This window comes from Anastrepha ludens, chromosome 5 (assembly GCF_028408465.1).
Source record: "Anastrepha ludens isolate Willacy chromosome 5, idAnaLude1.1, whole genome shotgun sequence".
Lineage (NCBI taxonomy): Eukaryota > Metazoa > Arthropoda > Insecta > Diptera > Tephritidae > Anastrepha > Anastrepha ludens.
The window spans coordinates 13,640,357-13,663,302 of NC_071501.1; the positions used below are offsets into that span (position 1 = coordinate 13,640,357).

General features: G+C 38.0%; 1 protein-coding gene across 2 annotated transcripts; it reads left to right on the top strand.

The window, feature by feature from the left end:
- Window positions 1-324: 324 nt before the first annotated feature.
- LOC128862891 (insulin-like peptide receptor) lies at window positions 325-21,786 on the top strand. 2 transcript variants are annotated; one of them, XM_054101698.1, is made up of 10 exons: window positions 325-483; window positions 590-836; window positions 2,843-3,757; window positions 8,625-8,705; window positions 11,431-11,600; window positions 13,442-13,564; window positions 13,666-13,783; window positions 16,522-16,739; window positions 16,818-17,124; window positions 20,293-21,786. In XM_054101698.1, exons 3-10 carry the CDS (start codon window positions 3,128-3,130, stop codon window positions 21,709-21,711), a joined length of 3,066 nt encoding a protein of 1,021 aa, XP_053957673.1. In that variant the 5' UTR covers window positions 325-483; window positions 590-836; window positions 2,843-3,127; the 3' UTR covers window positions 21,712-21,786. The 2 variants fall into 2 exon arrangements, with proteins under 2 accessions (XP_053957673.1, XP_053957672.1); XM_054101697.1 differs by having other exon boundaries at window positions 325-459.
- The last annotated feature ends 1,160 nt before the right edge of the window (window positions 21,787-22,946 follow it).

The following is a 22,946-nucleotide window of genomic DNA, read 5'->3' on the forward strand; positions in this document are numbered from 1 at the left end:
ACAAGAGGTGAATGCAATAAAACTAGTGCCATCTATGTGTTAGGCCTGGGACTTTTCAGCCCATGTGTTAGTAGTAGTAGCTCCTTTGATAATTTAGAAAATCATACAAAATTTTGCCTCCAGAGCCAGAAATCAAATATGTGGATTAAAAAAAAATATTTCTCTCAAATTACTATAAACTGCTTGTTGCTTGTTTCTGTATGAGTTTCTTTGCACAGAGGGTACATATATATATTTTTATACATATGTATGTATATATACTCATACTGTTGTTGTATTGCAATATTTCTACCCGCCTCAGGACAATATGCGATGGAGCAAACCAACTATTCACCTAGTGTGCTTTTAATACGCACCCAAGTCGGGAGTGTGGAAACAAATTTTTTAACTTGTGTTGTCTTACGTGTCTCACATCGTGAAAAGTGACATTTTAAACAATTTTAATTGGAACATATGCATGTATGTAGCTCCATATTAGATAAAGTAATAAATAATTGAACAAATTGAACAAAATTAAATATAACTGCGAGTGCACTTGAGTAAAATAAAGGTGAAAAGAATATTGCCATCTAATGATTCTGGATTTTAGGTGCTGTAACAAGCTACGGTAAATGGTTTCAGAAAACAACAACAACAACAATAGAAAAGGTCGAGGAACTTCTGGAGCATTGTCCATACATTGTCTATACATTTCATCGCGTACAGTTTTACCTTTCCGAGTGTGAACTGAACTAAACGCAACTAACTGAACGAAGGCCCTTAAAAATGTGCGCAATGAACATAAATTCGTGCTATCGAGATCGATGTGGCGTCATAAATTGTAATGTTAATTAAACGTAAGTTGGCACCTTAACTGCAAATTTTCACGACAAACGACAAACGGCAAACAACGGCAGCAACAAGACAATAACAACATCAACACCAACAAACAAACAAGCAATACAAGGGTAACTGTTTAAGTGAGAAAAACAAAAACAAAATAAGAACTAAAAACATGTACCAACAACAATGCAAGAGTGAACATTACAAAGTCAAGTGAATATTGAATCAGGATCCTATGAGCACACGAACAACGAATGGATAGGCAATGGGGAATATGTAAACAGGAACTGACTGCAGTTAGGAGGGCTGAACTGTTATAGCATCAAAAAAAGAAAATTAAATAAAGACAACTAAAAACTGGAACTAAATGAAAGGAGTACCTTGTTGAGAGCAGTATTAAATGAAAATCTAAGATAAAAAACACAATAAAATAGATTAAAAAAATATAATAAAATAAAAAACTAAATACAATACAATTAAATAAAGTGATAAGAAATAAAATCAAATATGATTAAATAAAAAAAAAAAAAAAAAAAAATGAACTAAGAAAAATTCAACAGAAAAATTTAACTAAAATGAAAATGAACTGAATAAAAAAATGTATTTAAATAATATAAAACAAAGCAAAATGTCGCGAGCTAAGTGAAAATATATTCAATTAAAAATTAGAGTACAACAAATTAAACTCAAATAAATAATAAAATAGCATTGAAACGAGAAATAAATAAATAAAATAAAAATTAATTAATAAGATGAGCTAAATAAAAAAATAAAATAAAATATATCAAAGTGAAATGACACGAAAAAAAAAAATGAAATGAAATAAATAAGTTTAAATAAAATAAAATAATAAAATATGATTAAGACGAGAATAGAAATAAAAGAAGAAAATAAATGAAATAAAATACAATAAAATAAAACAAAGTAAAATGGCACAAATTAAAATAAAATAAAATAACAAAATAGAATTAAAATACGAAATAAAATTAAAATTAAAAAGGAGAGCAAAAAAAAGTTAATAAATAAGATTAGCTAAAAGATAAAATAAAAAATGTCAGGAAATAAAATAAAATTAAATTAAATAAAAAAAAATAAAATAAAGTAAATTTAAATGATGAATCGTAATAAAATAGATTAGAAATTATTAATAGAAATTCTTGTGCCTACTCGAAGCTTTTTTTCAAAATTAGCAATATGGCGGCCTCAGGAAGTATTTTTAAAATTTTCGAGATAAAAGCCGACAATTAATTGTTAAAAAAAAAATGGAAATTTTTGAAAACAAAAAAATCCTTCGATCAGGCACGAGTTTTTTATGTTTTTCAAAAGTAGTATAAATTTTATTGAAATCTGCCAAGGGCTTTTTAAGTTACAGTGATCACCAGTTCAAAAAACATAGTTTTGGGACAAACGCATTTAAAGTTTTGCCATCGAGTCCGGAGCTCGAAATAGTATTTGTCGGGTTCACTTCAAATTTTCATACAATATTTTTTAAGAAAATGCAAAAAAATTCAATTTTTTGAAACTTCTGACTACCCCTAACGAATCTAATCGAGTTATCGACTTTGATGTTCACACACATTCATTTAAGCTAAGTCAATTAGCATTTAATAGCTAAAAATGTTTTGATTATATTTGTGAAAATAGTAAAATGGAAAGAACTTTAGCTAAGACACATAAAACAGGTAGTAGAGCAAAAACAACAAGAGCAATGCTTTCCTTTTTTTTTGGTATTTTGCTTTTGGTCGTTAGAATATCAAAATCTATAAGAAAGATTGACAGTTCAGAGTAACTTAGGCCAAATGTCACAATTTAGAGACCTTTTTTCACTTTTAAATTACCGATATTTAATGACTCTATGCCACGTATTCATGTTTCAGATATGGCCTACTAAAGACGTCTGACAGAGAACGCTCAGAACTTTTTACCTCACCTATTACTTAAGAACGAACAATTTAATAAAAATAGACTAAACAAATATTTGTACTGTATTTTCATATATGTATATTTATATTTGATCTAGTGCGAACTTGTTTGGATGTGTATATATGTGTCTATGTGTGACATGTGAATTTGCTGCGAATTATTCGAAAAAATCCGTAAACTAAGCCCGGAAACGGATACGCTATTTAGAAGCTAAAATAAAGTAAGATTGAGCACCATCGGGAGCTGTTGTATTGTAAATGTACTTATGTGAAAAAACTGTTAAAAAGCACATCAGGATTTTTGCTAAGTAAACGAGATCAAAGCTGCTGTAATAGTATTAAATCCTTTAAACGAAGAGCCACAAAGCCACAGCTTATAAAGAATGACAAGTATGTCATCATCGTCACCAACCCTTCCAGCAACGGCTTCGCGACGACAACTATCCATCATTCGTTCAAATCATCATTACAACCTAAGTATTGCACATATTGCCGCAACAGCACGGCATAATCATCCACATAATGCTTGCAACATAACGCCACTAAGCGGTATCAGTGCGCCACATTTAAAACTCTGCAACAACAAAAAGTTCCTATTAATTTTATTTCTCTGCTCCTCGTTTCTACTGCTTGCTTGCAATTGTCTACCTAGAGTTACGGCGGACACAAATCCACGCATACCCCACAGACGACCGAGAGCGGAGCCGGGCATATGCACAAGCATCGATGTGCGTAATGAATGTGAAAGTCTGAATCAATTGCATAACTGCACTTCTATTCGTGGCTTTCTGTTGATAGTCCTTTTGCCGACGATTCGCCAGGAGTCGGATCGATGTGTTTATGAGAATTATAGTTTCCCTTTATTGCGTGAAATCACCGATTTTCTGATATTCCACGATGTGAAGGGACTGCGCAATATACGCGATATGTTTCCCAATTTGACTGTGATACGTGGACGTCGATTGTTCCTGAACTATGCGCTTGGCCTTACAAGAATGCCCGATTTAGAAGTGGTAAGTGAAAATAGTTGATGATTAATTGCTAGCGCGCCGATCACTGGCCGATCACTGGCCGCATAGTGCCAGAGGTGTAAATATTTGTAGTGGTTAAAAAAATTGTAAAAAATTATTAGATAATTTTGTATTTTACCGTAGCGTGTATATCGCATAAGTCATAAATCAATTTCCTTTCCATTAAATTTATTACAAATCCTTTTTTTTAAATTGCAACGAATTCTGGCTTAGGTTTTATCAGACCACCATTTATAATTTGGTGTAGCCATATAAAAGAGGAGGAGATTTCCTTTTCGTATTCGGCAATTCTCTCAATTTTCGTATAATTCTCTTCATTTTGTGTAATAAGCTCAGCTTTAGCTAAACCCCGGCGGTCGCCGTAGCCGAATGGGTTGGTTCGAATCTCGGTGAAACACCAAACTTAAGAAAAACATTTTTCTAATAGCGGCCGCCCCTCGGCAGGCAATGGCCATGCCATGAAAAAGCTCCTCATAAAAATATCTGCCGTTCGGAGTCGCCTTGAAACTGTAGGTCCCTCCATTTGTGAAACAACATCAAGACGCACATCACAAATAGGAGGAGGAGCTCGATGCAAAAAATGTTATGCGATCGGTTGAGCCCGCATGTAAGCTTGAACAGTTTTTATTATTCCAAAAAATAGTAATTGAATATGAAGAAAAATGTATTACAAAGTTCATTTAAAAAAATGATCGGAAAAAAAATGACTACTGCTACTGCTGAGGTTACGCTGACGACTTACTCTTTCCTTTTTCGTACTGGGGTGTTACATACGATTCAGGGCTGGCTGCCATCTTACATATATATATATATATATAGCTAAAGCCATTCTTCCTGCGTATCCTCCATCTTTAAATCCTCAGTCTCCGACAAAATTTGTTCATACGATACAAAATCTCTGGCACTAAAATGATTTTCGCACTCACGCGAAGAGTGTCCTAATGGCACACCGCAGCTATTTGCCCAAAGTTGTCGCTTAACTTTACAATTATATATACATGTATATACATACATACAAGGTGAAGTCCAAATTAAACGAGACTGCGCTAAAATAGAAACGACGGGAGCTTTGTTTTGATAACTTCGAGTGCATTACTCCAAAATAGTCCTATCTGGCCTCGATGCACTGTTGTGCGCGATATAAAAGCTTTCCGAAAGAGTATTTCAGGTCATTGACCGGAATGTCCTTCAGGATGTCGGTACAAGCCTTTTGGATGGCCTCTACGGACGCAAAACCTTTTCCGCCAATGAAGACCAAATGCAATTTTCCATATAGGTAGAAGTCACAGGGACCCATTAAAGTCGAATACAGTGAGTGATTGATTGAGTGGTTAAAATGCGATTTCTAGTCAAAAACTCAGTCACAAGAGTGGATCGATGAGATGGTGCATTTTTATGCAATAAGCGCCAGCTTCCTCCTTCGCAGTATTCAGGGTGATTTCGACGAATGCGATGCAACAAACGCTTCAAAACGCCAAGATAGAAAACTGCATTGACGGTTTGGCCCGTTGGCACGAACTCTTTGTGGACAATTCCCTTGGAATCGTAAAAACAAATGAGCATTGATTTTTGACTTCTCCAAAGTCGATTTTTTAGGTGGTGGCTTGTCATGGGGCCTTCCATTGGGCACTTTGAGGCTTAGTTTCAAGTTCATGTTGGAAACACCATGTTTTATCACCAGTTACAATGTTGTAAAGGAAGTTATCGTCTTTTCTCGCCTCTTTAATGAAGCCTTTCGAATGTTGATCAATTTTTGGTCTCCAGTTAACTTGTGCGGAATGAAACGAGCACAGACCTTTCGTGAGCCCAAATGATCAGTTAAAATGCGATAATCCGATTCCATGAATTTCAATGATGATTTCGGTTCATTTTTCAAAAATTTACAAACAATTTCGTTGAAGCTTTCGGTGATTACTGATTTTGGGCGGCCCGTATGTTCATTGTCATTTATGTCCACACAACCATCTCGGAAAGGTGTAAACTACTCATGAACTCTGGCACGAGATAGACAATCATCGCCAGAAATTTTTCAATTCAAATATTTCCGTAAACGTTTTACGGGTTTTAAAACATTTGGTATTAGCTGTTTGTTGGAAATTCATTATCGTACCGATGACAAAAACATACTGACACTTTAGACGCAATAACTTCGCTTCCACTGAACCGAATGTCACCAAGCTTTCACTGGAAGTCAGCTAGGGATGTAACTTCCAACGCATTAACTCATTAAAAAGGTAGCGCCATCAAAAGCATTTTTATGACGCCAATCTTTTTTATTGTCGACTTCACCTTGTATGTATGTATGTTGTTTATTAGATGCATCAAAAATGCTTACATATATCCAAATACAACAAAAGAGTGCTTGCTGCAAGAGCTTACATAAAATACAAATAAAGTAGGCAGGTAGGGTGGCTGTCGTAATGAGCCATTTAGACCTGTCGTAGATCCATTGTGAAACCACTGGAATTTTTCCATACTATAGGAACCTTTTTAAACTCTTACTCGTACTTACTCATTATTTCTATAGGTAATGGCGAATAAGCACTTCACTTCACATTATTATGAGTTTTACTAACAACAACAAAAATTGGTATTTAATCATTATTTTGAGATTTTAAAAATTACGATAAATAAAAGTAATAAATTTAAGAGATTTATAATTCCGAAAATACAATCATATATCAAGTTATATTATTTTGATCAAAACTTAAACTAATTTTTCTAGTGATGTTTCTTCGCTCTGAAATACTGATTACTTTGTGATTTGTTATGTTTTTAATCATTATGTTTTAGGTTTAAGTTTTTGATAAAAAATAAGGATTTTTTTGTTTGTTTTTCCTTGTTCAAGCCTCTCTGGAGCAAAGGGCCTCGGCAAGAATTGTCTTGCGTTGGTTTCGTTAACCTTTTTGGTTTCTAGCAGGGTAGGTAATTAGCCTGCCGCTACCAGAAAAAATAAGGATACTTTTTTGGATTTAATTTTCTCACTTAGCCAGAGATCAGCTCGAATCTCCTTAACGCACCCTACCTCAATTAGCCCCTTCTCAACTCTACTTATACAGGGTCTGGCACTCGAAGTGTAACCAACTTTCAAACCGCTCGCGCAGCTGATGCTCGGGCAATGCTGGTAGCATCGCAAAACGTCATGGAGTTGATCAACAAAAAATTGCAACGTCACGTGAAATGGTTCAAACAGTGAAGAAACTACTTGAGCGAAGTCCCCGACACAGTGTCAATCAAATGGCGAATCAACTGAAAATATCTGACCGTAGCATCCGACGCATACTGAAAAATGATCTCAAAGTTAAGCCTTACAAGAACCAAACGGCGCATGATCTCACACCAAAGCATCAACAAGTCAGAGTTACTTCACTCGGCCGAAAGCGGTCAATTTCCGAACATTGTGTTTTCTAACGAGAAAATTTTTCAAAATGAGCAATTCGCAATTTCCCAAAACGGGTTCATTTGACCGACTGTTCATAGGACAATTTGAGTCACCGATTGGCCACCAGGAGGCAGCACCCGCCGGCTGCACAGGTAATGGTTTGGCCGCTGTAACCGCAAATGGGCGCTCTTCAATCGTTTTCATCGAGACAGGCGTTAAGATAAATGCGAAATATTATCGGGAAAGTGTGTTGGAGGTTGCTTTGAAGCCGTGAACAGACAAACATTTTCGGTGAACGTTTCAACAGGATTCGGCACCGTCTCACAAAGCTCGAGTGAACCAGGAATGGCTAAAAAACAACGAACTTCATAAAATCCACACAATGGCTATCAAATTCACCAGACACGAGTGCGATGGTTTATTCTCTTTGGGCTATTTTGGAGAGCAAGGGCCGAACTAAAATATTCACCATTTTCGAGGTGCTGAAAAAAGCCATTCTCCGCGAAAGGTGCCAAGATTCCTGCAAGTTATGTTCGGACAGCTTGCGACTCGTTTCTGGACCGTCTCAAGGCCATAGGTTGGCATATTGAGCAAAAATAAAGTGATTTTTGATTTTGTATTCTTTTCACACATTTTTTACTTTGAATTGAATAAAAGTAGTTTTCCAAACTAAATTGATGGCCTTTTTAGTTGGTTATATTTCGAGTGCCGGACCCTGTACATATGTAAGTTGATACATAAAGTGCGTTTTATAAATATACTCAAGGACCTACAATTTATTTGCTTCTTATTTAAATCTAATTTTTATAAATTTTTCATCTACTAAAAAAACGATATAAATCAAGTTTCCAGCTTTGCTCAAAAAAATCAACAAATGTCCATTAAAATTTCAAACGTTTTCCTCAGAATATCTAGAAAATTTTCAAATATGCAGTGTTAATAGGTCTATGAATAAGTTCGTGCGGTTTTTTTCGAAATTTGAAACTTTATTGACGTAAAATGGTTACAAATTTAATATTCAAAATATTGTCCATCGCTTACTACTACTTTTTCCCATCTTTCTGGCAATTCACGGATTCCCTTTGTGAAAAATTCGGTCGGTTTTGCCGCAATCCACGAATCGATCCATTTTTTGACTTCATCGTAATTACGGAAGTGCTGGTCAGCCAGGCCATGTTGCATCGATCGGAAGAGATAGTTAGTATTATATAGTATAGCCTACAGCCCAATGGGGTTTAGGAGTAATAAAGAGCAATCTTAAGGTCGCTCAAAACTCGTGTTGACTTTTATAATATTTTTTTGCTCGCGCTGTTGGGTGTTCATAAAAAAAAAATAAAGTGCATTCGTTATGCAATCAAATACTCGTAATAATAAACTAAGCTTTACTATAATTAATCTACATCATTATATTATTTTTTGTCACTCATATAATTATTTCATAATTTACAGTAAAAATTTTCATTTCAGCTGGAGTTTAGATCATTAATAGCCATACAACGTGGGCACGTTTATATAAATAACTGTCCAAAGCTATGCCATTTAGACAAGGTATGAGTATATTTTATACTGCTTAGGGAATACTCTGCATCGCAACCCACACATAAGCACACATACTTGAATGCATTCAGTTGAACTTCTGCTTCGGATGCTTCAATATAACTCATCAGTTGTAGTTCGCAGTTTCTCTCACCAGATTCAATATACATTTGCCAATGCTTTTCCCCTATACTTCTTCTTTTTCATATATCTATTTTATACAAGGCGAATTTCAAATTTTTTCAATGGTTGAAATCTTATCTATCCGATAGACGATGTGAGGTAATCATTCAGGGTAAATGTACGAAACCTTTCATTGCTTCGTCAGGGGTGCCACCAGGCAGTATTTTAGGTCCTCTTCTCTTCGTTCTATTAATTATTGATATTAGTACCTGCTTTTCATTTGCCAACTTTCTTTTATATGCTGATGATTTGAAAATATTTTCTGCTATTGGAAAAAATGAGGATGTTCCTATGCTGCAAACGGAAATTAAAGCGCTCCTTCGCTGGTGCAGTAACTCTGGTATCTCTCTAAATATAATATTAAGAAATGCTTTCATGTCACTTTCGCCAAAACTCAAAATGTTTTCCAGTCACCTTACAGCATTAGTAATACTTTACTTCAATCTGTTTATGAAGTCAAAGATCTAGAGGTGATCTTTGACTCACATTTTTCTATCAACAGTCCCATTAACTTTATTGTGTCCACTTCTTACTGAATCTTAGGTTTTATATGGCATAATAGCTCGATGTTCTCGGACCCTTACACTCACAAATTACTTTTTACTTCCTTTGTGCGCTTTAGAATAGAATATGCAACATTTATCTGGAGGCCACCAATTTACTATTGAGAGAATTGAACGTGTACAGAAGGTGTTCCTTAAATATGCTCTCAGGTAGTTAAAATTCTCAAATCCCATCCTTTCCTATCATTCCCGTTTGATTTTAATTAACTTAAGACCTCTAGAGAGTAGAAGATCTATACACAAAGGAGAAATTGACTGTTCATCCCTATTACGTTGCATTCACTTTCATATTCCTACTAGATCTCTACGCAATACTTACCCATTTCATCTTAAATCTCTTAACACAAATTATGCGCGTCCTGCTCCTATTGCCCGCGCTTTAAGAAAATTCAATGAGATCTCGAGGTCAAGCGGACTGACTTTTCGGTTTTAAAGAATGAATTTCATACATTTCTAAACTCTTTTTTCTTATTTATTTAATAATTATGTAGTAATTTAAGCTCATATTAGATCTAAGTGGCCTGTAAAAACAATAATTATGTTTTAGACTTGAAACAAACGAAATAAACGAATAGAAGGCATTATTCCATCATTCTTGTATTTCATATGCTTCCTCCGGCATTGCTTGCAATGCTGACAGTGAAGCCTTAATCGACGGCGAAGAAGCGGTAATTTCAGCTCAAGTAAAGGTTCTGAGTGCTATTTAAATTGTTTGTTTGAAATTGTTAGGACTACCTGATTTAAAACAATTTGCTCTTATTGGTTCTATAACTTTTGTATATTTTAAGGGCAATTCCATAAGTACACGATTGAAGAAGTTCTCTCTTCTATTGATTAGACACTTAACAAGTAAGACCGATTTTCTGTTAGTGAGCTACTGTTATTAGATATCGCCATGATCTTTTTACACTGACTCTGGCGTTTAACGCAATACTCAATATGAACCCGTGAACATGATAAAGCTGATATTAGTAACTATAGGCCTATTTCAAAGCTTTCCGCCGTACAAAGCTTTTTGAACGCATCATCCAGGACAAATAGTTTTTGCTATCAGGAGCAAGGTGCGTCCGGAGCAGCATGGCTTCTTTCCGGGCCGTTCAACAGTGCCTAATTTAGCTGTCTTCTCGTATGATTGTATCGCTGCTTTTCAAACGGGGTACCGGGTTAATGCCGTTTAGATGGACTTCTCTAAGGCTTTTGATCGGGTTTCCATGTAATATTAATTAAAAAATTAACCTGCATTGGCTTCCACTCAGCCTTCTTGAGTTGGTTCTCATCTTATCTGCTCAATCGCTTACTTGCTTGGTTGTCGTCGACAATATCAGGCCTCCTTCGTTCATTGCTTGCTCTGGGATTCCGCAAGTTCTTGTGCTGTTTATCAATAATACGAGTATTTGCTCTTGCTCTTCGAAAGCAAAACTGTCGCTGCGTGTATTGTAAACAGACTGAGAGGCTTGGGTTACAATTTGACTTAAATTAGCAACTTTGTGCACTTCTCCGCTGTGATCTCCGAACTGATCAATGCGCACGCTTCGCGAGGCCAATTGCATCATTCATATCCTCTCAAGGAAAAGGGGCCGCGTGTAGCATTTGGAGGATTATGCGAAGAACTTCCGATCAAGCTCAAATTCAGGCTACTGGCTGTAATTAATTCTAAAAATTTCTTCGATGCGACCCACGAGTTATTTTTCAACAATTCCGTTCATTTGCTCTTCAAGTCTTTATTTGTCGTTTGTCCTGAAAGTATCGAATTCCGAGTGGTAGTTTGCCTGAATGTATAAAAGTAATTTTTAAAATATTCTAAAGCTAAAATGTTTAACTTGTAAACCAATTTTAGTTTATGATCGTATTTTCATTGAAAATAATTATGTTTGAGAAAAAAACTTGTGAACTTACATCAATCGAATAGTTCAAAAACGTGGTGCAAAGTATTCTGCTTGAGATATTTAAACAAAACAAAAATTATTTTACGTTTAACAAAATTATTTCAGATTAATTGGGATCGGCTCACTTTATCGGTGGGTGAAAATCACGTATTTTCCACAGCGCCAGAAGAAGTATGTCCAAACAAAACTGTGTGTCAAGGCTGTGCTACGGAATACTGTTGGTCTAATAATGTTTGCCAACGCTTTGAAAATGATAATATAATCGAATCGAAGCAGTAAGTATATAATAAAGTCAAAGAGTGGTAGCTTTAGAATGAGAGAGAAATGCCGTTAGGTCCATTTGTTTACCGTCCCCCATCTACCATCTATGCATATTTCGAATTTAGCGCCATTATTAAGCCTATTTCGTAGAGGTGTTATTTAACAGCTCTGAAGGGTGACTATTGATTCATGGAGGAAATTACAAGGGCGCATAATGCACAGAAAATATGGAAATACTTTACTGAAATGATGATGTTATAGGAGTATGTTGGCGATAAATCATTCCACGACGACCCGAATTGGCAATTTAATGCCATCGAATCTTATTCCTCGGGATTTTTAAAGAAAGTTGTAATAATCAAAGATTAAGTACTGATTCAAAAAACGTGGGTCGTCAAGCTATTAATGAATTGAAATGGACCGAGCATGGCTCCGGCTCTGGGGTCTACGTGGAATCCAGCGGGACAAAACTGCACTTTGCTCTTGGAATACATGCATCCGTGTTTCAAGAAGAGGTGTATGCTGTTCAAGAAGCGATGAACTTTGTTGTGGAAAACAGATGGAGAGGCAGATCTATATGTGTCTGCAGCGACAGCCTAGCTGCGCTCATGGTCTTAGACAGCCCCCAAGAAGGGTAGTCGAGTCCTGTAAATCTAGGCTGAACCAATTCGGTAGACATAATAGCCTGATGCTAACATGGGCCCCAGGACACGTGGGTCGCGGGTAACGAGATCTCTGACTCATAAGCCAGACTGGGCTCTGAAGTTGGCCCGGAGCCCGTTATGCCACTCCCTTCTGCAGCCATCAAAGCCACGGTTAACAAACGGGTTACTCTAACCCACAAGAGAGCTTGGCAGGCTGAGAGAGGCTGCAGAGGGACAAAACTGATGTTACCTGTCATGTGCGACCGACTGTCGCAGTTTCTTCTGTCACTAAGAAGAGGGGACTGTAGGAGGCTGGTTGGACTGATGACGGGCCACTTTCTATGGGCGAAGCACATGGAAAAGGTAGACATCTCAGACAGTGCACTCTACCTAGCATGTGGAGAGGAGGATGAGACGGCGGACGACTTTCTGTGCGTCTGCCCCGCCTTCGCTCGAATCAGGCTTGAGGTCTTTGGCACTGATGTGTTAAGAAGCGACCACCTTGACTCCTTGGCACCACAAGATCTACTCAGATTTCTTCAGAGGTCGAGTAGATTTAAAGAAAATTAGAATGGAACCCGAGTGAAGTACAATGGAATGAATTGTGTCTGAGTTCTGCACTTGCTAGTCTGTCTGCCCCGACAGAAAAAATAAACATTGGGATATACATATGTATGTAATTGCTTTTGACGAAGTAATAATTGTTATGGAGCAACGCTTTTGGGATAAAATTTATAACTATTGTATAGTATTACGCCCCTGCTCTTTGTGCCTGTTAGAGTAGAAGCTATTCATAATAAGCCAGTTACCAGTTCAAGAAGTCTGGGTAGCCACTTAAATATTTTCATACGAATTAAAATTTAAAGGTTGAGTACTAAATCACGTTAGCTGGCAAGTTTAATACAAATAATAAACTATACTATGGAAAAATCGAAAGGTCGGTTAGCGGTTTAACACCAAATCGTCGAATTATATTATTGTCGAATAATTAAACACTCCATTTTTTAAGAAAACCGCTTTTTCCGCAGTTTTACAAATCAGCAATCTTTTCCTTACTGATTTTTTCAAAATACCCAAGCATGGTTTTGTATTTCTCCCACAAACTATTTTTTTAGGCAGGTGAACTGTTGTAACAGAAACTATTTTATGCTTCAGACAACTAGTAAAAAGTATTTCATTTTTTATTTTATTTCATATCTTTGTGCTCTTAGAGGTATCCAGCATTGTCATAGCGAATGTTTGGGCGGTTGCTATAACAGTTCCAGTAATGGTTGCTGGACCTGCAAGAATTTAATTGATCATGGCGCATGCGTAAAAGAGTGTCCACCAAATAAGTGAGTACAGAAACAAATATTAAGTTTAAGAAAAACATTTGAAAAGTATTTATTACACGCTTGCGTTCAACATTACACTAATTTTGAAATTAACATTTCAGGTATTTATATGACATTGATAAAATGTGCTATACCGAGGACGAATGCACGAAAAGTTTGAATATGACTATCAAGGGCAACAAATGCTTGTTAGAGTGTCCGGAAGGTTGGGTATTCGATGTAAGAATTTTATTATATTTGCTTTGAATACAGGGTGTTTCAATAAGTTTTTTTATAAAAAAAGCAAAAAAATAGAGCGAGCGCTTCTTGACTTGCTTTGGAAGTTGACAGATAAATTTTGACTGCCCTTGAACGAATTTGCCCACTCTCTGGCCAACCCATTTATGCGTAACTATGTTTCGAAAATATTATTGCCATAATTGGAAGTTATGTCAAAGTAAAATGTTAGCCAATTTTAAAACATTTACAATTGTTGTTGTTGTTAAATCAGCATGAACATTCCTCATACATGTACCGGAAATAGTGCTGGAGTGATAAGTCTTTGACAGTATATAAATCCGGGTCATATTAATTTAAATTCACAACGAAGCAGTGATGTCATTTGTAAAGAAAGCAAAATTTCAATAGCAGCTTTAAATTTTTCCGGGCGGTACAACGAAATCGCTAGATAAAGCCAGCGTACCTATTTTGATGGCCATATGTGTACATATGTATAACTATTTGCTTTAGTTAGTTTCGAGTTACAATCGGGAAAACTGTAAAATTTTACCTTTTTCTACGGTTTTCCAACTTTGAAGATAATTTATTGCTAATATTCTTTCAAAATTACGGTGAAGGCGCGATGTTGCACTCGACCATGCTCCCCATCAAGGGGAACAATAAAATGTTCAGTAAGCCATTCCTGTTTACAGATATTTGCTAGAGCCTGAACCAAAAGACATCTCCTCCACTACACCATGACCAAACACGACTGTAGCCACTAGATCGGACAGTATGTAGGCAGACATTGAACGACATTCATCGGGAGACTCTCACCATCAACCTAAACTCCCAATCCACGAAAGCCGTTATCGGAGTCCAATCAGCTTCAGCTGTCTCGTGAGACCTGCTTAGTTTTGGCTCAATTACGGTCTGAATATTGTAGCAGATTGAACTCCTACTTATTCAGAATTGACGCCGACATACTTATATGACCGGCATGTGAAGGTACCGCGCACTGTACTGACCACCTATTCACATGTCCTCTTATACCCGTTCACCAAACACAGCTCTCCCTCTAGGCCCAACCAGTCAAAACAGGACGTTTCCTGGGCCTCCCGTTAGAACAGTTAAACGATGCCGATTGGAGACTACATTGCACCGGCAAGGCCTAGTTAACTGCTACAACAACAACAACAACAACAACAACTAGACAAGATCTACAATGCCTACTTTGTCATCTTGAAAGTAAAAAAATTTTAAAAACTAACTTTGCTCATGAAAAACTCGATCTTTGGAGGTATTTTCAAATCAAAATGTATAAGTTTTCCGCAATATTCTTGCGGAATTAATAGGACTATGAATAAGTTCGTTACGGTTTTACAACAGATGGCGTAACTTGATTATTATTCCATCGATCCACATTTCCAAACATTCATTGGAGAGCTACTGTCGTAAGGCACAAACGTCAGTATAAGTTTTTTATTTGAAGCGTAAACAACAATATTTTTACCACACTTGAAAATGTCGAATTTCGTGCCAAATAATGTGTTTTTGCGGGGAATTCTTCTTCATTATTTTAATATGAAGAAAAAAGCAGCCGAAAGTCATCGTATCTTGGTGGAAGTTTATGGTGAGCATGCTCTATCTGAGCGAACGTGCCAGAAGTGGTTTGCACGCTTTAAAAGTGGTGATTTTGGCTTGGAAGACGAAGAACGCGAGGGTGCGCCGCCAAAGTTCATGGATACCGAATTGGAGGAATTGCTCGATCAAGATCCGGCTCAAACGCAAGAAGAGGTTGCAAAAACTTTGGGAGTTGATCAATCAACCATTTCCAAACGTTTAAAAGCCATGGGAATGATCCGAAAGGTAGGCCATTGGGTGCCGTATGAATTGAAGCCAAGAGACGTTGAACGCCGTTTTATGGCATGCGAACAACTGCTTCAACGGCACAAAAGAAAGGGTTTTTTGCATCGAATTGTGACTGGCGATGAAAAGTGGGTCCATTACGACAATCCAAAACGTCGGGCAACGTATGGATACCCTGGCCATGCTTCAACATCGACGTCGGCGCAGAATATTCATGGCCTGAAGGTTATGCTGTGTATCTGGTGGGACCAGCTGGGTGTTGTGTATTATGAGCTACTGAAACCGAATGAAACGATTACGGGGGATGTCTACCGACGACAATTGATGCGTTTGAGCCGAGCACTGCGAGAAAAACGGCCGCAATACGCCGATAGACACGACAAAGTTATTTTGCAACATGACAATGCTCGGCCACATGTTGCACAAGTGGTCAAAACATACTTAGAAACGCTCAAATGGGATGTCCTACCCCACCCGCCGTATAGTCCAGACCTTGCGCCATCCGATTACTATCTCTTCCGATCGATGCAACATGGCCTGGCTGACCAGCACTTCCGTAATTACGATGAAGTCAAAAAATGGATCGATTCGTGGATTGCGGCAAAACCGACCGAATTTTTCACAAAGGGAATCCGTGAATTGCCAGAAAGATGGGAAAAAGTAGTAGTAAGCGATGGACAATATTTTGAATATTAAATTTGTAACCATTTTACGTCAATAAAGTTTCAAATTTCGAAAAAAAACCGCACGAACTTATTCATAGTCCTATTATTAAAATATAATATTTTCCGATTCCGGTGGGAAATCCGCAATTTCGTCGAGGCACCCTAACGCAAATAATATATTCGTCATATACATTCATGTGTCTCCAACATCTCTAAATTTCACAGATCAATGGACGCGATGCTATCGGTTGTATTCCTTGTGAATCGGGAATGCGCTTTGATGTGTATCCGGTTTCCAACTTGGCTGATGCCGATCGCATACGTGGTTGTTCGTTACTCAATGCAAGTGTTATTATATCGATTCGCACCACGATTAACGAAGATGATTTAGCAAACAGTTTGAGTAGTTTGCGCAACATAACTGGCCATTTGAAAATTTTCAGGTATGTTTGCTCAGGATACTCCCACTCTGTTCCAATGATCATAGAATTAAAAAATTTTCATTTACCATTATTTTCCAGATCTTCTGGACTTACTAGTTTAAAGTTTCTATCGAGTATACAGTCGATTAGCTCTGATGCGGATCTTTTGGAAGCTGGCGTGTATGGACTCGTCTTATATGATAATGAAAATTTGAAAGATTTATGGCAACTAAAAAAACTCAAAATTGTGCACGGCAGCATGTATGTGCATTTAAATAAAAAACTATGTAATCGTAAATTACGCGAATTCGTACGAAATGTGGAGCACGATCGTTCGAAGAGCTCAATACAGGTGAACGATCAGGAGGTACTATGCGATCCGGCGGTATTGACGTTGAGCATTGAGGTGAGTGCATTGGAAAGCATATCAAAGCGTAATCAAATATATATTTACTACAAATTTAATTTTATTTCAATTCTAAGCTTAAGATAGAACATCAATTTCTTCTACGCGTCATTTCACCCTAGGCCAACCAGTCGTTTTTAACGCTCAAATCGAGATAATTTGCCTACTTAACTTTCTACTTAACTTTCTATGTCTCATACCCCTTTCGATTAGCTTATTTTTGCCACTTGAGGTTCTCAGCCCATGCCCTTTTCGCAATACTGCTTTCTTAAAAATAAATAAATAGAAATAATTGCCGCGTACACTTCTGTTGGATGTTTAGCCGAGCTCCTCCTTCTTTATGTGGCGTGCGTCTCGATTTAGGGAACTAAGTTTTAAGCCGACTTCGACCTGCAAACTGCCGACTTTCCTGACAGAAATACACTTGGAGGTTTGCCATTGCCTACCGAGGGGCGACGGTTATTTGAAAAAAATATATATTTTCGTCATTTTGGTGTTTCACGGAGACTCAAACCTACGTAATCCGAATTGCGAATGGTAGTCACGCACCAACCCATTCGGCTACAGGGGCCGCTATTCTTATTTGCCTTAAGCTTGGTGCGCCATTTCATATTCAACTCTCTGTTGTCAGATACGAAAAAGTTTCGCTTTTGCAATTGGTTTGGTTCGAAAAATCTGCTTTTCTAGATGAAAGTGTTATACGATTGCCAAGGTATGGACCAAGGTATGAGAAATATATCACAATCGCAAAAGATTCACTCGAGACTAGCAGTTCCCAGTTAATTTTGAATTTTGGTCTAATTCAAGCTGGTCTCCACGTCTACCAAATTGACATCAGTTTGTAATTCTTTCTGCTAGATTTACATGATCTGTGCAACCTTTTTCCACGAGGCTATAGCTCTATAGGTCTACCGAATAGTTACCAAGGATTGTTTGAGAAACTGTCTGAATAAGAAAATCAGAATTTCAAGGTCTTCCTTTAGATACTCGAGATTGAAAATCTAAATAATATCAAAATTTCGTAATAGGGGTCAAAGGTATAGTTACTCGTAGATATGCTAGACCTCGGATTCTTATGGACTTGAGCCAGTTAGATGCTGGCATCGAGTCGAAGATATTTGCGAACTGATTTATTAGAAAGCAATTAGGAATATCTTAACGAAATCATCTCAAACTCATCTTTCGATTACCCAGTTTCCTCGATTGGTTATCTAAGTATTAAAAAAAATCTTAAACGATGTCTTCTGAATTTTATGAAGGTGCTTTGTCAAGTAGCGATCGTAGCGATCAAAGTACTTATCCTTAGGCGCTCGGTAATGATTATCTCAAAGTGTATCCAGGAATGTAAAAATCCTCGACACAAATTCTCGGTTACACAGTGTCAATATGTGTGTGCGGTTATGAAAAATGAAGACTAGAGGATGGACAGAGAAAATAGAGTCCGAGCATTGAAGTTCCTCTAGTCACAAATTGCAGAGTAATACGTTCACTTTGATCAGCGGAACTTATTGAGTTCCTTAAAATCAAATCTTATACTCCTCCTGGAACTATGAACATAGCAAGAACAAAGTTTCAGGATTGCACCCCGCTTAATAATTTCGGCTTGAGTTGATATGAGACGAAGGTAGACTTCAGGTAAATGCGTTTCAATTTTCTGTATAACCACTTATTCGGGAACAGTCTCATTAGAAAGGTTAACTAGAGTCGCCGAGAATTAGGTTGGTTTAAAGACAAATCGGGCTTAAATTCGGATAATTTTTTAATGCTGCATAACGAACATTTTTGAGCTCCGAGTATCTTGGAGGGTAGCACTTCTAGCCTAGCCTAACTTTGCTTCCAAATCTAAAAAGAGCTCCCTCAGATTTTTTTATTACTGAATGGTAAACAAATAAAGTGACTAACTGGGGCAGCCAGGTTCCAAGATTTTTAACTCTATTGGCATGTAATCCTGCATTTTATCAGGCGTACATCCTTTGATGGTGTTCTACAAAACGGAAAGTCCTACATTTTTGTGCCGACTCTGAGTAGCAGATGCTTCTTATGAGAAACTTTTTCATGGCAGAATACACTCGGAGGTTTGCCATTGTCTTTCTCTATAATTTGGTATTTCATTTCCGCTTTGGGCTTCGAACCCCGATCTCTCATGGTAGTCACGCATAAACCCACTCAACTACGGCGGCCGGAAGTAACTATTTTATTTGGTTAGTTACCATTTATTACTTTTCTACTTTTGGAAACACGTCGAAAAATTTGTTAAGAACTGATTAGTGGTATTTATGTTGCTTCGATACCCAGATGTCTGGATAACGACAATTCGCCACCCCTTTCGGATTTTTTGTTTTTTATATCCTTGTTCACCCCAGTCGGGAGCATAGTGCCTCGACAAGACTCTTCCATCATGCACGGTTCTGAATTGTTGATTTTGCTGCGTTCCATGGCATCTGCTAACTGGGGCAATATCGACCTTTGGCCGACCGCGACCTCTGCTGCCTTGCAGGGTTCCAGTCCAGTGCCATACACGTGATGCTATCTGGTGATTTTCTAACCTATTTATTGCTACTTTCAGCGTTTGCTTTGCCATCTCTCCAGCGCGCCGTTGCTGATGGAGTTCGGCCAGAATATTCTACAGATGATGCGGAGGCATTTGATGTCGAAAGATTGTGGCCTCTGTGTGAGGCGTTGGAGACCAGCCCTGTTCACTTCCTATTCGCAGTTTAGTGCATCTGGAGATTTGCATTTGCCCGATCGCCGTCCTTGCTTTGTTTAGCTTGCAGTTGACATCTTCATCTGCTCCGCCGTCTGTCGTGACAGTGCAGCCGAAGTAGCAGAAGCTTTCGATGTTTTCCCCCAAACACCCGTGAAACGGTATAGGTCGTGCTTTATTGTGGTTGAATCTCATAGCCTATGTCTTGGTGATATTGATTTCCAGCCCGACAGTGCGGGCTTTAATATCTAAGTGTACTAAAATTGCTACAATAGTGGTGATTTCCCCTAATTATATAATACGAAAAAATTACGACGTGTATCTAAAATTGAAACACCGTTGAAGCCTCTCAATATTTCATGAACATCATATTGTTATTATTATATTATTTTTGTTTATTCTCATTCTTTGATATTTCTCAATTTCTTAATAAATCTTTCCACATATTTTCAATATCTTCGTAGGTGTTGTCCCATCGCTCGGCGAAATTCAGCTGGCCCAAGGTGCAAACATCCAAGGAAGTGGAAATTATGTATCGCGCGATCGCTCCAAATGAAGAATTTGTCGAGCATAGCGAGTTAGATAGCCATGTGTGTGACAGAGTCCAATGGACGCGTGTACTCGTTTTTCCAAAGGATCTACCAAGCAATGATACCCACTACAGCTACACAGCGGAAGATTTGAAACCACACACTCGTTACGCATGTCTGGTAAAAACCTTCGGAGTCGACGATATATATGATGCACGAAGTGATTTGAAGTATATCGTTACAAAAATGGAGTTGCCAGGTCCACCCACCATCAACGTCACAAAGAAAACTGACGTTTCACTCACAATAAAGTTGGAACATTCGAGCAAAGATATAGTTAGCCATTATGTTTTACAACTGTACGAACATCCCGACGTTCAAGAGGTGTTGGACCAACGTGATTTCTGCATGGAACCGAGTTACATATACCATGAAGGTGACACTGTCAAAACCGATGAAGATCAGGATACCTGTTGCTCGCGTAAGGAAGAAGAGGTGGATGATCAGCGTTTCACACGAAATATGCAGACACTTTTCGCTTGTGACTTAGATCACAAACAGAATTGCGCGCCAGACGCCAGTACGAGTAAGGCAGAGGGCAGCACAGGCATAACCAGAACAATGAAAGCAATGCTACAATTAAATTTGGATGCAACGGATGGCAGTCCGACAACTATTCCGCGTCTCGATCGTTTTCACTTATATACCATACAGGTGCAGTCCTGCAATGAAATCGGTTGTGGGGCATATGCGTTCCACTGGACGCGCACTAACTTTTCCAGTGGCAGCGAACGTTTGGAAACTTTGCACGCGTGTCGTGTATCAGATCTTAATGAATTTCATGTGTATTTCGAAGAACCGAAGCATCCGAATGGCCTGATCACCTCATACGTGGTACACTTCCGTCAAGTACTGCCGAATGTTACGAAATATAGAAGTCACGTCGAATGCGTGACACGAACCCAACATATATACAACGATTACCATGTAATCGCACAATTGAGCTCACCATTCAACGAGGTAGCCGTACGTGTGTATTCGCTGGCTGGCGGCTTCTTCACCAATTGGATGCCGATCACTATTTGTCCGTTTGAAGAGTCTGCCATTAAAGTGGGATCGGTCGTTGATCACGATCACATGGTCGCTAAAGTAATTTTGATATTAGTAATATTCACTGTCTGTGCAATCACTGTATGGGCAGCTTTTAAATGGTGGCGAAATATTAGAAGTTGGTGGCGTAATTTGGCTTTGTTTTGGGCTCGGCAACAGCGGCAGCGGCGTAATGACGACGCTGGAAGTGCACTGGTGTCTTATCGGCCTCAACGCGAAGAGGATCGATTGGACACTGAGTAGAAAAACAAAAAAATAAACGGGCAAAAAAAGAAATATATCGGCAGGGTTTTCAAAAACAAGATCGTTATTGTATTACTCAACTGTCTTTCATTTCTTTGGGGGGCGGCGGGGAAACTAAGCTACTAAATAGTTATGTACATATAAAGGCTGTTGGAAAGATGCAAAATATACCGACTAGCGCGATAATGCGAAATGGATGGCAGCCTCTAAAAGGAAAATGGGGAGCACTTTTATGTGACGTAAAAGGGATTATGAAGCGATAGTAAGGAAAATGGGATTTCAATGTGGTGTAGGAAATACAACTGCCAGCTCAAACGTAAATCGACAGCTTTGGAGTAACAAAAATGCATCATGAAAAGTGTTAAAAAGAAACGGGAGAGGCATCACAGAGAAATGTCACCTTTGTTATTGCTTTGTACTATAAATAAATTCATTCTAGGCTGAATCAAAGGAAACTTGAAGTGAAACTTTGGTTGGAAATTTCACCACACACAAGACTTACTTACTTACTGATGTTCTGATCACCTCGTGGTGCATAGAGCCCGACAGGACTAATTAGTTGTAAATTCATTCTAACTAATTTTATGTGCCGAAATTCCCCACCCTAATTATATTAAGAATACAGCTGGCTGTCTTTATCCAAACATTCTTTGGCTCACTATGTACTGTTAAGACAGTGATGACCTCTGTTCGAAGCCACTTAACTTATCCAAATCAAGCCGACTTCCTGACTATGCCAGCGTGGAACCAGACAGAACTACTAGCAATCAGAGAAGCATGCAAATCACTAAAATACTACAAATTGGTGCAAGAGTAGCTATCTTTTCAGAATGTCAAACAGCTATTAAGGCCTTAGATTCCAATTTCATTTCATCCAAGTTAGTTTTATAGTCCAGAAAGAAACTAGAGCTCCTTGGTCATTGGCTTCAAATTACTTTGAGAACATAGAGGGTAATGAGATGACAGATGAGCTAGCAAGAAAAGTTTCGGCACTAGTTTTAACAGAGACGGTGGCGGTCGCTAGCCCTTTTAACACAGTAAAAACATCGATTGCTTCGCACTTCTATGCTTTAGCCGAAAGAAGGTGAAAGCAAATAAATACGTGTAGTACTACAAGAAAAACATGGCCGCCGTACAATATCCAGAGGACGATTTATCTGTTAGGATGCTCTCGGCCAAACATTTCACATACCTAACTGCAACCCTTACAGGTGACTGGAAAGTAGGGGATCACA